Here is a 22,479-nt window from a genome sequence, read left to right as displayed (position 1 = left end):
GTCAATTAAAATTTTTACATTAAAAACAATATGTATTTCTAACGGCCTGTCTCTTTCTTGCAGAACTAAACGAAAGTGTGACACTGAGCTCCCCAGACCGGATGCATGCTCTTAGTCTCAAGATTGTGCTCCTTGGCAAGATTTATGCTGGCACACCTCGATTCTTTCCTTTAGGTAAGCCATAACCTTAGCTATTGTATAGGTTTTTGGTTGTGTTTTTGTTTTGATAGTTTTCTCCACTGACATGGAAGAAGAAGGTCAGTGAATTTTAGAGCAAAACTGTTCTGTTATTGTGATTTACTAGTTCTACAGTTTAATTCTGCCTCTCCAGAAAGAAGGACCTCCAGTGAAGATGATAGAATTTATTGATAAATAGTTGGATGTGAAAGTTTCTTTGCCTGACCTTCCCAAGTTTATAAATCTTGGGATAGTGCTAACAGACAATTGTGATTATACTGTGGGTAACCCTATTCAAGTTTGAAGAGAAGGGAAAAATGGCTGGTGTTTTTGTGCATGAATAATCTGTGACTGAATCTGTGACGGAATCTGCGACTGATTCAGACTGATTTAAACTGACTGCTGTTTAAAATAGCAAGTAGGTGTGTTAAAAAAGTGATTTTTGTGAATCCCTTTTTAAACCAAATATGTTAACTATTATGAGTAGTAGGAGACCTACTATTGTGACAAAATGCGGTCAAATATACAGTCAAGTTTTATTATGACATAATTATAATGTTATTGCAGAACTCTTATTTGCCAACCTAATAGTGTTTTCTTCGGTTGTAAAAAAAACAGAATCAACATAAATATATTCATACAGTAGAATGTTAAGTATTTTGCGTTTTTGAATAATGCTGAGAAACATGGAAGTGCTTATAACATAACGTTGAATTGTTTTTAAAATATGAAGATACAGACTTGTGTACAGATCTTTTCTGATTTAGGATGTATTCCCTGGCCATGGTAAGAAATAAAACCATTATAATCATACACTTATTTCTTACAAATACAGTATTAAAAACTGCCGTGCCAGTTCATTGATGAGAAAAGTAGAAAGATGTAAATTGACCAAAGATTTTTAATTATTGAGCCCAATAAAATTTAGAGCAGAAAAGGCCTTCCTTTTTTCTCTCACTCCTTTCATAGCAAATAGGTGCTGGGGACTAAAAACTAGAACAAACTTAGAGTCTTTAGAAGTTTTATTACCTATCTGAAGTCTCTGTATGGTAACTGATAGGGGACGTGCAGGTTCAGTAGCAGTTTTTTCAGTGATTCCTCTTGCCCATGGATATTCACATTGGTCAGTCTCAGACTTCGAATACCGTAAACACGAATTTGATTGTTACCATTACGATCTTATTTGTGACGTAACAGGTAGTAAAAAATGTGAATGGGGCCACCAGTAGAATAATCAGATAACTTATGAATCTTATAAATTCTACATTTAATATTTCTTTTACAGTAGCCCTTCTTTTCTGAAAAGCTGCTAAATTGAAGAAATAGTATTTCAGTATATTAAAGAAATGTTATTAATGGATCTTCTCCATTAGTGGAATTATGAATGATTTCTCTTTTCTTCTTGTACCTTTCTCTTTTTTTCCAAATTCGCTGTAATAACTGTTCTTTTCCTAATAGCTTTAAAGTGTAATTGAATAGTTTTAGCATATTCACAGAGTTGTGCAGCCATCACCACAATTATATTCAGGCCATTTTCATCGCCCCAAAAAGAAATTATCTCTACCCTTATTAGCTCTAGGCAACCACTAATCTACTTTCTGTCTCTATAGATTTGCCTATTTTGTATTTGCTTTATTTTTATTAAGAAAAAAATTTTTTGAAAATTGTTTTTTTCTTAAGATTTCCCTCTAGAAACTGCCTAGTTATGAATAAGGCCTACTATTTACTATCAAAATGTAATAATTCTACAATAACAAAAAAAATAGTAGTTATATGAGGTCAAGGACATATTAACTAATCTTGTTATGGAAAATGTTTTGTAAAATGTGTGTATATCAAATCATCCCATGTATACCTTAAACTTATGCAGTGTTACATGTCAATTATATCTTTATGAAGCAGGGCCAAAGAAAGAGTTAACAGTCCCAATTTATTATCTTTGTCTCTCCCCAGATTTTATTGTGCAGTTCTTAGAGCAGCAAGTTTGTACTTTGAACTGGGATGTGGGTTTTGTAATACAGACAATGAATGAAATTGGAGTGCCATTACCTAGACTACTGGAAGTATATGATCACTTGTTCAAGTCACGGGTAAGGAAAGTATTAAATAAAATTATTTAGTTAAATCAGTTAACTTTTTCTGGATTCAGGAGTGGAGTATTATGATTGCATGTTTATGAGTATCTAATACAGTTGCATCAGAAATTTGCTTTATTGGTTGAATATCAGAAATTATCATATTTCTAGAGTTCCCTGGTGGCACAGTGGGAACTAGGGTGTTGTCACCCCCATGGCTTGGGACACTGTGGTGGCACAGGTTTGATCCCTGGCCCTGAAACTTAGGTATGCTGTGGGCAGAGCCAAAAAAAAAAAAAAAAGAAATTTTCGTACTTCAGATTTTTTTTTTTTTTTTTTGTCTTTTGTCTTTGTTGTTGTTGTTGTTATTGTTGCTATTTCTTGGGCCGCTCCCACGGCATATGGAGGTTCCCAGGCTAGGGGTCCAATCGGAGCCACAGCAATGCGGGATCCGAGCCGCGGCTTCGACCTACACCACAGCTCACGGCAACACCAGATCCTTAACCCACTGAGCAAGGGCAGGGATGGAACCCGAAACCTCATGGTTCCTAGTCGGATTCGTTAACCACTGAGCCACTACGGGAATTCCCAGACTTCATTTACTTTAAAGAACAAAACATCAGTGTATTCACTGTAACCTCATCTAATAAATCAGTGCTTAAAAGATCTTCCTTGGAGTTCTCTAGTAGTGCACTGGGTTAAGGATCCAGCATTGTCACTGCAGTGGCCCAGGTCACTGCTCTGGTACAGAGTCGATCTCTGGCTCAGAAACTTCAGAAGCCACAGGCACATCAAAAAAAAAAAAAAAAAATACAAACAAAAAAAAAAAAACAGTCTTTCTCACTACAAGAAAAAAAGGAAAACTTAACTATGTATGATAACAAATGGTAACTAGACTTACTATGGTGATCATTTTGCAGTTAATACAAACAGTGAATCATTGTATTGTACACTTGAAACTAATATAATGTTATATGTCAATTAAACCTCAATTTTTTAAAAAAAAAAAAGTGCTCTTTCTCACCGTATTGAACCTTATCAGACTATATGTTTTGAAGTTTTTATCCTAAGATAAAAGAACCAAATGAAACCTTGTTGAACTAGGTTATTTTTAGTACTAGGCATGATTATAGCAGCAGCATCAAAACATTCATACAGTGCTTTTTAAGGCATTTGTATATCTCATTAAACCTCACAGTGAGCCTGTGATACAAATGAGCAAGTAGTAGTATCCTCATCTTCTACTACATCTGACAAGGGCAGAGAGGTTAAATAACCTGCTCAAGGGAGTTCCCGGCTGTGGCTCGGTGGATTAAGAACTCAACATAGTGTGCATGAACCTGTAGGTTCGATCCCTGGCCTCACTCAGTGGGGTAAGTGTCCAGCATTGCCGCAAGCTGCAGCATAGGTGACAGATGCAGCTCAGATCCCGTGTTGCCATGGCTGTGTTGAAGGCCCCAGCTGCAGCTCACATTCGACTCCTGGCCCGGAAAACTTCCATATGTCTCAGGTGTGGCTATAAAATAAATAAATAAATAAATAAAATAGTAATACTAACCTGGTCAAGTCACATGGCTGGTAATGGTAAAGCCAGAGCTAGAATTAAGATTCTTTCTTACTTTCTTTTTCTGCCCTTTTTTTTTTTTCCATCTGCATCCACGGCATATGGAAGTTCCTGGGCCAGAGACTGAATCCGAGCCACATCTGCAGCGTACACACACCACAGCTGCAGCAGTGCTGGATCCTTAACCTACTACGCCAGGTATCGAACCAGCAACTCCATGGAGACAAACCGGATTATTAACCCACTGTACCACAGCAGGAACTCTGAATAAGATTCTTTGACTGCTAGTTTAGGCTGTTATTTACATTGTCTGCATAGGTTCAAAGTAAAAATGGTGTCACAGCCAATAGGAATAGATGGCCTAAATAGGAAATTTGCATGCTGTCCGAAGTGGATTGATATATCAAATATCCTTCCTAAATGACATCACAATGCAGTTTTCAATGCTGTTCAGTATTAACCATAATCAGATAAATAATTTAGCAACCACGTAATACTAATTTTTGTTTTTTGGCTTTTTTTTTTTTGCCACACCCGCGGCATGTGGAAGTTCCTGGGGCCAGGGATTGAATTTGAGTAGCATCTGTGACCCATACCACAGCTGTAGCAGCACTGTATCTGTAACCCACTATACCAGGCTGGGGACCAAACCCACACCAAAGAGAACACTGGATCCTTAACCTGCTATACTACGGCGGGAACTCCAAATACTTATTTTAATATCAGTTAATTTTGCTTTGGGCTCTGATGACTTTGTGTGTGTGTGTCTTTCTTTTTGTCTTTTCTAGGGCCATACCCGCAGTATATGCAGGTTCCCAGGCTAGGGGTCCAATCGGAGCTGTAGCTGCCAGCCTACGTACGCCACAGCCACAGCAACATGGGATCAAAGCTGCGTCTGCAACCCACACCACAGCTCATGGCAACGAGGGATCCTTAACTCACTGAGCGAGGCCAGGGATCAAACCCACAACCTCATGGTTCCTAGTGGGATTCGTTAACCTCTGAGCCACGGCAGGAACTCCTCTGATGGCTATTTTAACATAAATTATTGAAAAAATTAGTTGACAAAATTTGCCTTAAAACTCATGATGTATATTTTCTTTGTAGGATCCATTCTGGAATAGAATGAAGAAGCCACTGCACCTTTTGGACTGTATACATGTACTATTGACAAGATATGTTGGGAATCCTAGCCAGGTTTTAAATTGTGAGAGGTAATTATGAATTAGATACTGTATTATAACAAAGACTTTTAAATGTATCTAATAAATATCTGGGTAACAGACTTGGAGACAGGGGGGCACCGTATGGAGACTGAAAGAAATGTGGAAGATTAAAGCTCTTGTATGTGTTTGCAATAACTATCTGAACAATGTCAAGCAGCATGTATGAGAGGTGAGAGTTTTCTCCCTTTTTCAACCCTTGTCCTGAATTTTTTCTGCAAGTGAAAGGATACAATTATGAATTACTCCTAAACTCCTTCCACTTTGAATTAGGTACCTAAAAAGTTCAGTGTGTTTTATGTCTTTATGATATTATTGGCCATTTCAAAGTATATTTGTTTGAAAAGGCCAAAAAGATGTAGTTTTTGCCTTTTGTTTTTTGTTTTTTGGGTTTTTTTGTTTGTTTTTTGTTTTGCTTTCTTTAAGGGCCACACCCGTGGCATATGGAGGTTCCCAGGCTAGGGGTCAAATAGGAGCTGTAGTTGACAGCCTTTTCCACAGCCACAGCAATGCAGGATCCGAGGCGCATCTGACCTACACACAGCTTCCGACAGTACCAGATCCTTAACCCACTGAGCAAGGTCAGGGATCAAACCTGCTTCCTCATGGATGCTAATGAGATTCCTTAACTGCTGAGCCACGACGGGAATTCCTGTAAATAATTTAATATTAATCTAAGGAGTCTTTCCTTATTGCCTCCTTCTCGTTATAAAACCTTAAAAAGGATCTTGGTGGTGTTGTGGTAATCTACTTACCCTCTGAGTTTCCTTCTCTATTTTCATTTATTTGTCATTTACTTAATCACGTGATCCTTCCTCTTCTGTGGGACTGTAAATAAGGTTAGCGGAAGTTGAAGGGAAGTCCTGTAGGAAGAAATGTTTCTAAATGTGTAGATAATTGATCAGGTGTCTCTCTCTCTCTCTCTCTCTTTTTTTTTTTTTTTTAACAGGAGAAGATTCACAAATCTCTGCCTGGATGCTGTTTGTGGTTATCTAGTTGAGCTCCAGTCTATGAGCTCCTCAGCAGCAGTACAAGCCATCACTGGGAATTTTAAATCTCTTCAGGCTAAACTAGAACGGCTTCATTAATTATTGTAATGTATTTTCATTCATGCGTTTTGATCTGTAAAATAAAAGCTCAGCTGGATCCTGGTATCAGATGCTCCTAAATTTAAGAATTTAAGAACAATTTTAGTAGAAGTATGTGGTTTTGTTTGGTTTTGGTTTGGTTTTGGTTTTGACTGTGTTCATGACATGTGGAAGTTCCTGGACCAGGGATCAAACCTGTGCCATAGTAGCAACCCAAGCCACTGCAGTGATAACGCTGGATCCTTCACCTGCTGTGCCACAAGGGAACTCCCAAGAAGTATGTTTTTACTAAGTAGCTTGTACCAGTACATTTGCCAGATGAATTCTTTTTTATTACATAATATTTTGTTTTTTTATTAATCAGGTTAAAAAAAAACCTTAGGGAGTTCCCGATGTGGCGCAGTGGTTAACGAATCCGACTAGGAACCATGAGGTTGCGGGTTCGGTCCCTGCCCTTGCTCAGAGGGTTGGCGATCCGGCGTTGCCGTGAGCTGTGGTGTAGGTTGCAGACGCGGCTCGGATCCCGAGTTGCTGTGGCTCTGGCGTAGGCCGGTGGCTACAGCTCTGATTAGACCCCTAGCCTGGGAACCTCCATATGCCGCGGGAGCGGCCCAAGAAATAGCAGCAACAACAACAACAACAACAAAGACCAAAAAAAAAAAAAAAAACCTTAGATTATTTATGATTTTAACACAAGGATGAAAAAAATAAGAAACTCTTTATTTTGGGAGTTCCCATTGTAGCTCAGCAAAATTGAATCTGACTAGTATCCATGATGACGCAGGTTTGATCCCTGGCCTTGCTCAGTGGGTTAAGGATCTGGTATTGCTGTGAGCCGTGGTTAGGTCGCAGACACGGCTGGGAGCTCACATTGCTGTGGCTGTGGTGTAGGCCAGCAGCTACACCTCTGATTCATCCCCTAGCTTGGGAACCTCCATATGCTGCAAGCACGACTCTAAAAAGCCAAAAAACCCCTCTTATTTTGAATTTATAGTATTCGTTCTTAAGTTAGATCAACTATCAAAACTTAACTAGGCTAGCTGAGCACATCCAGTCTCATGATACTGGAGTCTACAACAGTTCTTAAATAGGCAAATAAAGTGTCTCTTTTAAAAAGTTCTTTAGGTTTTGGGCTCATCCTTGGAAAGGAATTTCCTCAAACTACTAATTTTACCAGTTACAGTCCTTGAAGATTAATACACACCACGGTTGTTTCTTGAGCAGATGATAAACTTATAACCAATGTTCTATGTACCAAAAAACCTGTACAGGGAGATTACTCTTTTCCCTTAGTGTCTGCCTGGCTCTTCTTTGGCCTGTGACTACTGATTATTTTAGAGCAGTGCTTCTCAAAGTGTGTGTACCAAACCAGCACATGAGCATCATCTGGGAGTATGTTAGAATTTCAGATTTTCCTGCACAGTCTCAAATCTACTCAATCTAAAACTTTGGGGTGAGTTCTAGTACTCTGTGTTTTAACAGCCCCTTCAGGACATTCTGGTACATGTCACATTTGAGGACCACTGCATTAGAGGATACAACTAGTTTATTGACCAAGCTCCATATCTGATTCCCCCTCCTCTTCCTGCCCTCATCAGTAACTACAAAACATGAATTTTACCCAAGACCTGATATATAAAGCAAAACTGTTGGTAATATGGTTTTTAATCTTCAACAAAATTAGAACAACGAAACCACATGCCCCAAAGTCATGGCAGCAGTGATGGAGGAGAAAGGAGTGGGAATGACCAGGACCAACCAAAAAAGCAAGAACAAAGGAGTTCTCCCTGTGGCACAATGGGATTGGTGGTGTCTTGGGAGCGCTAGGACACAGGTTCAATCCCTGGCCCAGCACAGTGGGTTAGAGACTCAGACCTGATCCATGGCCCGGGAACTCCATATGGCACGGGCCAAGAAGAAGAAAAAGAAGAAAAAAACCAAGAACATGATCTCCTTTTCCTTCCCCCCCTTTTTTTTGGGGGGATGGGCACACCTAGCACCCATCACATGCAGAATTCCAGGGCCAGGGATCAAACCCACACCCCAGTATCGACCCAAGCCACTGCAGTGACAACACCAAGTTCTGAACCCACTGCCCCACAAGAGAACTCTTCCTTCCTGTTAGCTTTTTTTTTTTTTTTTTTTTTTTTTTTGCTATTTCTTGGGCCGCTCCCTCGACATATGGAGGTTCCCAGGCTAGGGGTCCAATCGGAGCTGTAGCCACTGGCCTACGCCAGAGCCACAGCAACGTGGGATCCGAGCCGCGTCTGCAACCTACACCACAGCTCACGGCAACGCCAGATCGTTAACCCACTGAGCAAGGGCAGGGACCGAACCCGCAACCTCATGGTTCCTAGTCGGATTCGTTAACCACTGCGCCACGACGGGAATTCCCCTTCCTCTTAGCTTTTATACTACCAAGAGTAATTGCCTTCTGCCTGTTGTCACTAATGCTTATCTAACATTGGTTTTAAAGTACATTTTCAGTTCTGCTGTGGCACAACAGGTTATGGATCCGGTGTTGCCACAGCTATGGTGAAGGTCACAGCTGTGGCTCGGATTCGATCCTGGGCCCGTGAACTTCCCTATGCTATGGATGCCGCTGAAAAAGAAAAAACAATAACAACAACAGAGGTTCCATCTCCAACACAGTGGTGATACTGGTGGTCAGTGGATCAGACTTGGAGTAGCATTTTTCCAGCACATTTATTCACTTTACTTTTTTATTTTGTATTTGGTGTTCATTCAACACATTATTTCTTTATAGTGACTATTAAACATATAGATGATAATATGTGGAGTATATGAAACAGCATTCAGTATAGGCAGTGAGGAGTAGTGCATGTCTTGGTTTTTTGTCTTATATTTTAGGTAGATCATTTTAGTATGGTGAAATGGTTAAGAAAGAAGAGAAAAATCTATTTTGAGTAACTGTACAAGGTATGCATGTAATGTGTTTTTCAACATTTGTTTGGTATAACATACCTGACTTACTAGTAACTTGGTTGGTGAAAACCACTCTGCTATCCACATAAACTTCCTCCACTGTTATGGTTTATAGTTAATTTCACCTCAGAACTCACAGGTAACTCATTCTCTTCCTCAGGATACTTCCTGCTTCCATCTTTTTTCCTCTTAACTCATGAGGGGAAAGTTTATGATAGTGATACAGTTGTATCAAGGAAATAAAGAAATAGAACACTGAATCTAAGGGTCTTAAAAGGCGCACGTTTTCCTTTTATTTTCTATCAGTTTTTTCATTTGCGTTCTCCTAGAAGTTTTCAGAATATTTTTGATTCTTCTGGTAAATCACTTAAACTCTTTGAAGTTTAACTTTCCTCATAAGGAGATTGAAGCTAAATGCTAAGACTTTCTTAAATTCAAAAATTTGTAGAAACTAATCTATTTTTATTCAGTTTTGTTGTTTTGCTTCACTTACTAGTTATACTATTGTTCACTTTTTCAAAAAAATTGCTGCTGCATTATGGCATGTTTGAAATTAAACATTTGTTTTAAAACTCAGTTATGCTATTTGTATTTTGGCAGCTCTTATTAGGAAGAATAACTCTTTAGAGTGTGTATGTATGTATGTATTTTTTGCTTTTTAGGGCTGCACTCACAGCATACAGAGGTTCCCACGCTAGGGAGTCCAATCAGAGCCACAGCTGCCGGCCTCCACCCAGCCACAGCAACTCGGAATCCAAGCCGCATCTGTGACCTACACCACAGCTCACGGCAACACCAGATCTTTAACCCACTGAGTGAGGCCCGGGGTCAAACGCGCAACCTCATGGTTCCTAGTTGGATTCGTTTCCATTGCACCATGATGGGAACTCCAAATAACTCTTTTTAAAATTAATTAGTTTATCACGTGGGAGCTAGGACAATCACATCTCTAGCCCACACCTGAGAGTCTACCTGTGTAATGAACATTTCCACTTGAGTGACTGCCAAAGCTCCTCATTCTGAACATGGTGGAATCTGCCCTCCTCTCTCTGCCTTCTGCCTACTTTTGTTCCTCTTCATGTTCTACCTCAGTCTTTATTATCTATTCACATCTGAAATGTGTCATCTTTAAATTCTTTCCTCTCCTTCCAAATCCAATTAGTAACCAATTTCTAAGCAAGTCTCCTTTCTTAGCGAAGAAATATCTATCCAATTACTTCACTGTTTTAGGTCTTCAGGGTTTAATCAGGTTAGCTTATCTCACTTTGATGCTTACAGTAGTGTGTAAGTGGTCTTCCTGCCTCTTATTTGATATTCCCCCGCTTTTTTTTTTATATTTTATTTTATTTTTGTCTTTTTTGTTGTTGTTGTTGCTATTTCTTAGGCCGCTCCCGCGGCATATGGAGGTTCCCCGGCTAGGGGTTGAATCGGAGCTGTAGCCACCGGCCTACGCCAGAGCCACAGCAACACAGGATCTGAGCCGCGTCTGCAACCTACACCACAGCTCACAGCAACGCCGGATCGTTAGCCCACTGAGCAAGGGCAGGGACCGAACCCGCAACCTCATGGTTCCTAGTCGGATTCGTTAACCACTGTGCCACGACGGGAACTCCCCTCCCCCACTTTTTAAAAATCTTTTTAGGGCCACACTCATGGCATATGGAAGTTCCCAGGCTAGGGGTCAAGTCGAAGCTGTAGTTGCAGGCCTATACCACAGCCATGGCAATGCCAGATCCTTAACCCACTGAGCAAGGCCAGGGATTGAGCCCATGTCCTCACGGGTACTACTTGGGCTCATTACTGCTAAGCCATGATGTGAATTCCCCCTGACCCTGTCTAGTATCCATGAGGTTTGATCCCTGGCTCCGCTCAGTGGGTTAAGGATCCTGTGTTGCCATGAGCTGTTGTGTAGGCCAGCAGCTAGGCTACAATTCGACCCCCCGCCTGGGAACCTCCATATGCCACAGGCGTGGCCCTAAAAAGACAAAAGACCAAAAAAATAAAAATGTAAGCCTAAATATATCCATGCCCCCACCTTCTCCTTCATGAGAAATTTCAGATTCCTGATATGGCATATGAGTAAGGACTCCATCAAAGTAGACAAAAATTTTAAAAATCTCAGGTTTTTTTTTTTTTCTCTGCAGACAGTTTGCACCCTAAGTCCTAGGAGAAAGCAGGCAGTGTCGTTACTTCATCCTTTTTGCTCTAACCCAGAGGTAGAGTCAACAGATAAGCCCCAGGAAGGGCTCTGATTGATGCAGCTTGAGTTTTGAACCCAGTTCCAGATACAGGATCATTGCCCCAACAATATAGAACAGGATTGAAATGCTGTCCTAAAAAACTACTTGTTAGGTGCATGTCAGTCCACTATTACCTGCCCACCCACCTTGCTTACCACTAAATTCCTTGTGCTTTTAAGAAAACTATAAACCCATAGATCCAGGAACATGAACCCAGAGCAGGAAAGACACAGAATCACAGCAACGCACAACAATCAAATTCTCAGCAAACTGGGAATAAAAGAACTTAGCCTGATAAAAGACATCTATGAAAATGTACAACTGAAATTATACCTAATAGTGGAAGACTAAACACTTTTTCCTTAAAAGTTGAGAACAAAGTAAGGGTCTTTCTATTCGACATAATTTTGGAGATCCTGATTAGTGCAGTATGTATGGCAAAAAAAAGGATATGAGCACAAGCAAATTGGAAAAGCAGAATTAAATGTGCACCTATTCATAGATGACATAATTATGTAGGAAATCCTGTAGGATATACAAAAATACTAGAACTATTAAGAACTGCTAGAGCTAATAAGTTTAGCAAGATCACAGGATATAAGATCAAGGTATAAAAACCAATGGCATTTCAATATACTGGCAGCAAGAAATCTTTTTTTTTTTTGCACCACACCTGTGGCATGCGGAAGTTCCCCAGCACCAAGGATTGAATCCATGTCACAGCAGTGACAATGTCAAATCCTTAATCTGCCTGAGCCACTAGGGAACTCCCAAGAAACCAAATTTTAACTACTTATTTACAATAGCATTATAAAAAAAGGTGAAATGAGATTACTTTTAACAAATTATGTGTAAGACCTGTACGCTGGAAACTACAAAACAGTACTGGAAGAAATTAAAGAAACCCTAAATGAGAAATATTTAATGGGAAGGCTAAACTTATTAACCATGACTTCTCACCAAAGGGATATATAGATTTTGATGCATTGCCAAATTTCCAGCACACTTTCTTGTAGAAATTGACAAAGTGATTCTAAAATTTATATGGCAATTAGAGGTAGGTCCTAGGTTAACCAATACAGTTTTGAAAAAGAATAAAATTGGAGAATAAATTATACTAATTTCAAGATTTTGTTTTAAAGCTACAGTAATTACGATCATGTGGCATTGGTGTCAAGGAAATGCACATCAATGGAACAAACTACAGAAATAGATGCATACATGTATGGACAATGGATTTTCAACAGAGATGCTAAGATAATTCAATGGGAAAAAGAACTGTTTTCAATAAATGGTACTGGAACCATCAAATATCTTCTTGGAAATAAACCCTCACCCCTTAGCTCCTAATATATACAAAAAATAAAAATACACATCACAGACGTAAATAAAAGGTAAAATTATGAAACGTGAAAGAAAACTGAAGAAAAAAATATTTGTGATCTTACATTAAGCAGATTTCTTAGAACAACAACAAAAAACCCAAATAAGTTGATAAATTGAATGTAATTGAGATTTTAAGATGTCTGCTCTTTAAAAGAGCTAATAAGAAAATGAGGAGTTCCCGTCGTGGCACAGTGGTTAACGAATCCGACTAGGAACCATGAGGTTGCAGGTTCGATCCCCAGCCTTGCTCAGTGGGTTAACGATCCGGCGTTGCCGTGAGCTGTGGTGTAGGTTGCAGACGCGGCTCGGATCCCGCGTTGCTGTGGCTCTGGCGGAGGCCGGTGGCTACAGCTCTGATTCAACCCCTAGCCTGGGAACCTCCATATGCCGCAGCAGCGGCCCAAGAAATAGCAAAAAGACAAAATAAATAAATAAATAAATAAAAGGATCAAACCCCAAGGGAAAAAATGAATAAAATTTCACATCATAATCAAAGTGCTTAAAACTGGTCAAAAAGGTGGGGGGGACACATTTAAAAAAAAAAAAAAAAAAGAAAATGAAAGGCCAGGCCATTGACTGGGATAAGGTATTTGCAAACCATAGATCTGATAAAAGACTTGACCTAAATGAGGCAGAAGGTGGATGGGCCCCTGACAAGAGCTGGGATTTGTCAGGCTGTGTAAATGTGGCCTTGTTTTCTCTTTGGCACTTCAAGGAAAAAGTTAATTGTAGGAGCTGAGCTCGGCTGGAGTAAAGATGAGATGATCAATCATTCACAAGGTTAAAAAGGAACCCTTGTACACTGTTGGTGGGAATGTAAATTGGTACAACCACTATGGAAAAAAAGTATGGAGTTTTCTCAGAAAACTAAATATAGAACCACTGTATGATCTAGCAATTCCCCTCCTAGGTATACATCTGGACAAAACTACAATTCAAAAAGACACACATGCACCCCTATGTTCATAACAGCACTATTCACAATAGCCAAGACATGGAAACAAACTAAATGCCCATCAACAGATGAATGGATTAAGATGTGATACATACATACAATGGAATATTAGCCATTAAAAAAGAATGAAATAATGCCATTTGCAGCAACATGGATGCAACAGAGATTATACTATTAAGTGAAGTCAGAGAAAGACATATGATATCACTTATATGTGGAATCTAAAATATGACATGGATAGGTGCTCCTGTCATGGCTCAGCAGTAACAAAACGGACTAGTATCCATGAGACTGCGGGTTCCATCCCTGGCCTTACTGAGTGGGTTAAGGATCCAGCATTGCTGTGAGCTGTGGTGTAGTTCGAAGATGCAGCTTGGATCCCATGCTGCTGTGGCTGTGGCTGTGGCGTAGGCCACTGCAGCTCCAATTTGACCCCTAGCTTGGGAACCTCCATGTGCCACAGGCATGGCCCTAAAAAAAGACAAAAAAAAAAAAAAAAAAAAAAAGAATAAACAATAAGGTCCTACTGTACAGCATAGGGAACTATAACCAATCTCCTGGGGTAGACCATGATGGGAAATAATATTTAAAAAAAGAATGTATGTGTATGAATGTATATATATGTAAAACTGAATCACTTTGCTGTACAGTAGAAATTGGCACAGCATTGTAAATCAACTGCTATAGAAAAAAAAGCCCTACCCTAAAAAAATCATTCATAAGTTTAAGACCTCCCTGACTACACATGTACAGAAAGACTCCTCTGGGTCAAAAAGGGAGGGGGCTCTACCCCATAGTACGTGTTGCCAGTCTTCCCACAGGTCCTTGCACTGGAATCCACCTTGGCTAAGAAATGTGCGTTCATGCATATCGGGGAGAGAAGTGAAACAAGATAATTGGCCAAAAGAAAAAAAACTTTCCCTATATAAGTGGTTTAATTCGCCCCTTTGGTGCTCCCCACTAGTGGGTGTGTCCACACTCCTCTCTGGGTGTGTTTTGCTTCTAAACTTTTTCCCTGTCTATTCTCCCACAAGCGTTGTGCTTACCATAATAAACTTTGGGCCTGTTTTTTTTGTTTGTTTTGGCCATGCCAGCAGCATGCAGAAGTTCCTAAGCCAGGGATTGAACCCAAGCCACCACAGCAACCCTAGCCACCACAGTGACAATGTTGGATTCTTAACCACTCATTTTTTGGGGAACTCTTACATTTTTTTGCTTCCTTGAAACATTCTTGCTTTCAGTGGAGGCAAGAATCAGGGCAACTCTGCTTTTAGCCTCTAGCCCCTGGGGGCATAGCAGCTAAAATTCCCAGTTTTCACCCAGGCTGCCCAGGTTCATTTCCTGAGCAGGGAATTAAGACATCTTTTCCAGCCATCACTCACTGCTGTCTCTCTGAGATCATAAATATGGGTCTTACTCTTACAGCTCAATAAAGAGACAACCCCATACATACCCCCAAAATAAAATAAGGGCAAAAAAGATTTGGATGATTTGTCCAAGAAGATATTTAAATGGCAAATAAGCCCATGAAAGGATGTTGAACATTGTTACTTACAAGGGAAATACGCAAATTAAAACTATAATCAAATGCTACTTCCCATCTACAAGAATGCCTAAAACTTTTTTTTTTGGTCTTTTTTTTTTTTTTTTTTTTTTTTGCTATTCCTTGGGCCGCTCCCACGGCATATGGAGGTTCCCAGGCTAGGGGTCTAATCGGAGCTATAGCCGCCGGCCTACACCAGAGCCACAGCAACTCGAGATCCAAGCTGCGTCTGCAACCTACACCACAGCTCACGGCAACGCCGGATCGTTAACCCACTGAGCAAGGGCAAGGACCGAACCCGCAACCTCATGGTTTCTAGTCGGATTCGTTAACCACTGCGCCATGATGGGAACTCCGAGAATGCCTTAATTTTAAAAGATTGGCCATTTGCAAGGAAGCAGGATAACTGGAACTTGTACATGATTTGTAGAAATGCAAAATGGTATAGCTACTTTGGCAAACTAGCAGTGTCTAATAAAGTTAAGCATCTACTTATGTGACCCCTTAATCTTAGTTATTGCTCCAAATATTTACTCGGGAGAAATAAAAACCTACGTGCACAGAAAAACTTGTACAAGAATGTTCATAACAGGAGTTCCCATTGTGGCTCAGTGGGTTGAGAACACAACATAGTGTACATAAGGATTTGGGTTTGATCCCTGGCCTCACTTAGTGGCTTAATGATTCCACGTTGCTGCAAGCTTCAGTCTAGGTTGCAGATGCAGCTCGGATCCCACGTTGCTGTGGCTGTGGCGTAGGCACCTAGCCAGGGAACTTCCATATGCCACACCGTGGCCTTAAAAAGAAAAAGAAAGTAAAAAGAATATTCATAACAGCTTTACTTACAATAGCCCAAAACTGAAAACAACCAAAATCTCCATCAACAGTTGAATGAATGAATAACTGTGCTATAGCCATGCCACAATAAGCAACAAGATGATGTTAAGAGTTGAGTAAAAATACATAGGAGTTCCCGTCGTGGCGCAGTGGTTAACGAATCCAATTAGGAACCGTGAGATTTTGAGTTTGATCCCTGACCTTGCTCAGCAGGTTAAGGATCCGGTGTTGCCGTGAGCTGTGGTGTAGGTTGCAGACTCGGCTTGGATCTCGAGTTGCTGTGGCTCTGGTGTAGGCTGGAGGCTACAGCTCTGATTAGACCTCTTGCCTGGGAACCTCCATATGCTGTGGGAGTGACCCAAGAAATGCCAAAAAGACCAAAAAAAAAAAAAAAAGTAACAAAACATATATGGAGTCTGATTCCATTTACACAAAGTTCAAGAACAGAAAACAGCATGCCCATCAAGAGAAGATTGGATAAAAAAGATGTGGTACATATATACAATGGAATATTACTGAGTCATAAAATGAATAAAATAATGTCATTTGCAGCAACATGGATGTACCTATAAATTATCATACTAAGTTAAGTAAGTCAAACAGAGAAAGGCAAATATGATATGAGATCACTTATGGAATGTAATAAAAAGGATGCAAATGAACTTAACAAAACAGAAACAGACTCAAATCTTCCAAAACCAAACTTACCATTACCAAAGGGGAAACATGAGGGAAAGAATAAATTAGGAGTTTGGGATTAACATATACACACTAGACACAAAGGAGTTCCCTTTGTGGTTCAGCAGGTTAAGAACACAACTACTATCCATGAGGATGGCAGCAACCCAAGCCACTGCAGTCAGATTCTTTTTTTTCTTTTTCTTTTTCTTTCTTTTTTTTTTGGGGGGGGGGTCTTTTTAGGGCCACACCCATGGCATATGCAGCAACATGGATATGCAGCAACATGGATAGGGTTAGGGTTAGGGTTAGCTCACAGCTCTGATATTTTTATTTTTATTTATTTTTATTTTTTGTATTTTGTCTTTTTAGGGCTGCACTCACGGCATGTGGAGTTTCCCAGGCTAGGGGTCTACACAGAGCTGTTGCTACCAGGCTATGCCGCAGCCACAGCAATGCCAGATCCAAGCCGCGTCTGTAACCTACACCACAGCTGAGGGCAACACCGGATCCTTAACTCACTGAGCAAGGCCAGGGATCGAACCCGAAACCTCATGGCTCCTAGTTGGATTCGTTTCTGCCACACCACTACGGGAACTCCAGGATGATATTTTTAAAGACTATTTTGGGAAGTCTTTTTTTTTTTTTTTTTTGTCTTTTTAGGGCTACACCCACAGCATATGGATGTTTCCAGGCAAGGGGTCGAATTGGAGCTGTAGCTGCTGGCCTACACCACAGCCACATCAATGCCAGATCCCAGCCTCGTCTACGACCTACCTCACAGTTCACGGCAATGCTGGACACTTTATCCACTGAACAAGGCCAAGGATTGAACCTGCGTCCTCATGGATACCAGTCAGATTTCTTTCCCCTGAGCCACGATGGGAACTCTGGGAAGTCATTTTATATTTGTCAAATCTTGTTGCCTTGAACACTATGTTTGATCAAAGACAAAGAAGCACTAGAAAGTGTTTGTGTGTGTGTGTTTGTGTGAGTGTGTGTGTGTGTTTCCAGGGATTTGACTTTCTGCAATCATGAGAGCTGGTTCAAGTTGTCGCTGTACAGCCGTCTGCATCAGATGCTGGAGCTTGAAGTTCACAGAGCAGCAGGTCAGCAAGGGAAGAAGGCTACAAAGCAGAAGAGAATAAGGAAAGCCTGGGACTTACAAGCTTGAGGATGGACCCAAACTCACGGCAGTTGTTTCTCATATGAGTGATATTGGTGCCCTGCAGGAGCTGGTGTTTTCCGAAGCTTAACACCTGTCACAGGAGTTGGAGCCTCTGAAAGAGGATCCAAGGGAAGTTAGAGCAGCTGCAAGTTCCGCCACTGCCTTATGACAACAAAGTGAGCCAGCAGATAAATGGCCACATATGTGTGCTACCAAATTGCTGCAGTAAACTTCTGCTCTCAGATCTCCCCTAATCATCTCTCTTGTGGTCTATTCTGGCTGGAAACATACAGGGAAGGGAATTCTAAAATGTGTAATTCAGCCTAGCAAGGTTGACACATTCTAAAGCCAACATATTACCCATTCATTGAATCAATGGTATTCACCCCTTTGTAGAGGAGAAGATAGAAACCAACTGGAACAGAGGTTTTGTTTTCAGCTTTGGGTCTCCAAGCAAAAATTTTTTTTTTTTTTTTTGGTTTTTGTTTGTCGTTTTAGGGCCACACTCATGGCATAAGGAAGTTCCCAGGTTAGGGATCAAATCAGAGCTGTAGCTACCATGCTATGCCACAGCCACAACAATGCCAGATCGGAGCTGCATCTGTGACCTGGCAATGCCAGATCCTTAACCCACTGAGTGAGGCCAGGGATCGAACCCATGTCCTCATGGATACTAGTCAGGTTCGTTACCACTGAGCCACGACAGGAACTCCTTTCCAAGCAAAATTATTCAATTCCTTAGTGAGACGACTGTCTAAACAGTTCACTTTTTTTTTTTCTAGGAAGGGTTGAGAAAATGCATGCTCGAGGAAGGTGCACAGGGGAAAGGAGCAATTCTACTCAAGGCTCTGCACTGTAACTTCCTCTACATTTCATTTGCCTCACCTCTGTCTGTATGTCATCAACCAAATATGTATGCATTCAGGCCTGGACGCCTTGAGAGCAGGCCACCATCAGGCCAAAGAGTGCCTCTGTGAATCAACTCCCTGGTCTCAGACCCTGCAGTTCTGCTTCTGAATGCTGTCCCCACCGACACAGCTTACAGATGTCCACCTGAATCCCTGAGAGACCTTCTGGGGACTGAGCCATCTCTGGCTCATAGCCGCTATCCTCCAGGGAAACATAGCAGCTCTTTGCACATAAGAAACAGCTCACCTTTAATCATAGAGAAAGGGACCCTCTAAATTTCTTGTGATATCAAATCAAAGCATTAAAGTCTGAAAATGCAGTTTCGCCACAATGTAGGGACAATCCAGAGAGGACTCAGAATATGTGTAAGAACGGTACTATCCAGGAGGAAGAAGAAAGCCTTTCTGGGGCAGTGGAAATAAAAATCAGATACACCTGTATTCAAGGTAAAACTCTCATGCGGATGGTATTGAAGGGAACACGAGAGCAGAGTACGTTTTCCTGGATATTGCTAAAGATTGGCCTTTAGGATGCTCCCCTTCTCCCAATATGGGGGTGATCCCAGCAGAATAAACATGTAATCATTAGAGAAAAGAGCTGAGTCATTACTCCTGACCTGCTCTTAGCTCTTATGTCTCATTCAAGGCACAGAACATTCTCACATGTTCTTGGGAACGTGACAGCAAGGTCCCCCACTGTAAAGGCAAAAGAATGGAGAGACGAAGGATGTGGCTGAGGAGTTCCTGTTGTAGCTCAGCAGGTTAAGAACCTGCCTAATGGAGTTCCCGTCGTGGTGCAGCTAAAACAAATCTGACTAGGAACCTTGAGGTTGCAGGTTTGATCCTTGGCCTTGCTCAGCGGGTTAAGGATCTGGCATTGCCGTGAGCTGTGGTGTAGGTTGCAGATGTGGCTGGAATCTGATGGTGCTGTGGGTGTAGCGTAGGCAGGCAGTTGTGTCTTTGACTGGACCCCTGGCCTGGGAACCTCCATATGCCACAGGTGCAGCCCTAAAAAAACAAGAAAGACCCCCCAAAAAACAACCAAACAAACAAAAAAAACCAACTAGTATCCCTGAGGATGCAGGTTTGATCCCTGACCTCACTCAGTGGGTTAAGGATCTCACGTGGATGCCAAGCTATGGCGTAGGTTGAAGATGTTCAGATCCAGCATTGCTGTGGCTGCGGCATAGGCCAGCAGCCTCAGCTCCAATTGACTTCTAGCCTGGGAACTTCCATGTGATGCAAGTGCGGCCATGGGGTGTGTGTGGAAAGGATGAGGCTGAGCCTTCATGGGCATGGCATCATTAATTAGAGACTCTCTAGCTATAGACACCACAGCCGACACCAATGCAAGAGACTTAGGAGCCAATATTAGACATCCCGAAGCAGTGATGGCTAAGAATATAGAAGACAATTTTTTAAATGATATTAATTTTTTTCCATTATAGTTGGTTTACAGTGTTCTAAGTTCTACTATACAGCAAAGTGACCCAGTCATACATATATATGTATTCTTTTTCTCACATTAGCCTCCATCATGTTCTATCGCAAGTGACTATATATAGTTTGCTGTGCTATACAGCAGGATCTCACTGCTGGAAAACAAAATTTGAATGCAAGCACCCTCTCCCCACTGCCTTTAGGGCACATAACCCCTCCGACCACCAACACTATGGGTAGGTTAAGTAAATAGTGAAGAAGACAATCTACAAGACAGAGTATTTATTTGAAAGAGACTTTACTGAAGAGGAAATGGAAATATTATTAATTGTCAAGGTAGGAGTTCCTGCTGTGGCCCAATGAGATCAGCATCATCTCTGCATCGCCAGGATGCAGGCTCGATCCCCAGCCCTGCAAAGTGGGTTAAGAGGGATCCGGCATTGCCTCAGCTGAAACATAGGTCGCAACAGTGGCTCAGATCTGATTCCTGGCCTGGGAACTCCATATGCTGTGGGGCGGCCAGAAAAAGAAAGAAAAAAAAATTGTCAGGGTAAAGACTTTCCCTGCTACACATTTGGGTGGAGGCTCAAGAAGAATGCTTACTTATAGAAAAAGAATTTAACTATATTTTACAAGGAAAATAAGTGCAAATGTGCCATCTTCTCACTTTACCACAAAAAAAAAAAAGCCAGCCTAAAGACCAAGAGCATGGTGAAGAGATTTAGAGAAAAAGAGAACAAGAGCCCTGCCTGATCAAAATTTGTAAGAAACCTGCTGAACCCCTGGGATAATGAGGCAATCAACTCTCACCATTAAATCCAGTTTGTGTGGGGTTCTCTGTTACTTAAAATCTTTATTAGGCTTAAAGGTAGGCAAATTTTTTTTTGGCTATGCCTAAGGCATGTGGAGATTCTCTGGCCAGGGATCAAACATGAGCCACAGCAGTGACCCAAGCCACTGCAGTGACATGCCGGATCCTCAACTTGCTACACCACAAGGGAGCTCCTAAAGGTAAGCTATTCATTTATCTATTTTGCTTTTTAGGGCCACACCCAGGGCATATGGAATTTCCCAGGGTAAGTGTCAAATCAGAGCTACAGCTGCCAACCGACACCACAGCCCATGGCAACGCTGGATCCCTGACCCACTGAGTGAGGCCAGGGATCGAACACGCATCCTCATGGATACTAGTTGGATTCATTTCTGCTGTGCCACAGCAGGAAACTCCCTAAACTGGACTCTTAATCACTGTACCATAATACAGAGCTCAAATGCCATTTCTTCCATGGTGTTTGCTGCAACTGCAACCACATTCTACTCAAAGTCTGGTCCAAGGACCTGCAGCATCAGCATCACCTGGAAGCTTTTTAGGAGCACAATCTCAAGGCCCCACCGATCCCAAGCCTACTGAATCAGAATCTGCATTTTAACAAATTTCCAGGGGATTCAAATGTTCATTAAATTTTGAGGAACACTGTTTTAAGTCATTCTTTGGGTTCTTACAGCAGTTTCTTATTCATTGCTAGTTACATATATATACTCTTCTATCTCCTTGCCATACCTGCCACACCCTTGAAGGCAGGAAACAGGTATTATTTTTTATATTCTAACTATTTGTGATGAAGACTGCAAATTGTCCACCACAAAGCTTTCAGTCTTACTGGGTAGATGTAGATTATTGCTAATCTACATTTCCCAGCCTGGTTAGGTGTGACCGAGTGACTAAATTCCCTCCAAAATGATGTAAACAGAAACATTTGTGTATTACCTCTGGATGCCGGTATTAAGCCTGTGGGTTTGCTCTCTCTTTTCCCCCTTTCCTTTGGCTGGAATCCACTGAAACCCCGGTTTTTTGTTTGTGTATTGGCCCCACTCTTGGCATATGGAAATTCCTGGGCCAGGGACTGAATGTGAGACACAGTGGCACCACATGGGAACGCCACAGTGACATGGTCTTGATTATGCAACAAGACACTGGAGAATTACTGAGTAAGAATCTCAAAGGAACCTGGATCTCTGAATAACTGGACGACGCACAGCTACTCTACCAAACAATCACTCACTTTGTAATAGTTACATAAGAGAGAAATAATGGTCTATGTTAATTTATGATAGAGGCTTTTTGACATGGCAGCCTAATTATTCCCTAAATAATTTATCACTCCTTCTTATAATAGACCTCAGCTTACAATGATTCCACCTGGTGGAGTGAGGGTGGGGTAGGGGTGGAGAATGGCTTTGGATACACACA

At 41.3% G+C, this 22,479-nt stretch overlaps 1 protein-coding gene across 2 annotated transcripts in view; it reads left to right on the top strand.

Annotated features, from left to right (window-relative positions):
* The window catches only part of NUP155 (nucleoporin 155), a 68,079-nt gene extending 61,886 nt beyond the window's left edge, over window positions 1–6,193 (top strand). For both annotated transcript variants that reach the window (XR_014831184.1, XM_003133893.5), the window contains exons 32-35: window positions 64–174; window positions 2,131–2,267; window positions 4,924–5,030; window positions 5,989–6,193. Coding sequence is in view for 1 of the 2 variants with exons in the window: in XM_003133893.5 (XP_003133941.3) it covers window positions 64–174; window positions 2,131–2,267; window positions 4,924–5,030; window positions 5,989–6,127 (494 nt within the window). In the remaining variant the exon portion in view is untranslated. The remainder of the gene's footprint in view (window positions 1–63; window positions 175–2,130; window positions 2,268–4,923; window positions 5,031–5,988) is intronic.
* Window positions 6,194–22,479: the final 16,286 nt, after the last annotated feature.

This window comes from Sus scrofa, chromosome 16 (genome assembly GCF_054392235.1).
Source record: "Sus scrofa isolate SSC_HxYL_T2T_F1_AM1 chromosome 16, Sscrofa_HxYL_maternal_Yorkshire_Landrace_v2.0, whole genome shotgun sequence".
Taxonomy (NCBI): domain Eukaryota; kingdom Metazoa; phylum Chordata; class Mammalia; order Artiodactyla; family Suidae; genus Sus; species Sus scrofa.
The sequence above is the reverse complement of the archived record's forward strand: the minus strand, read 5'-3'. Positions and strand labels throughout refer to the sequence as shown.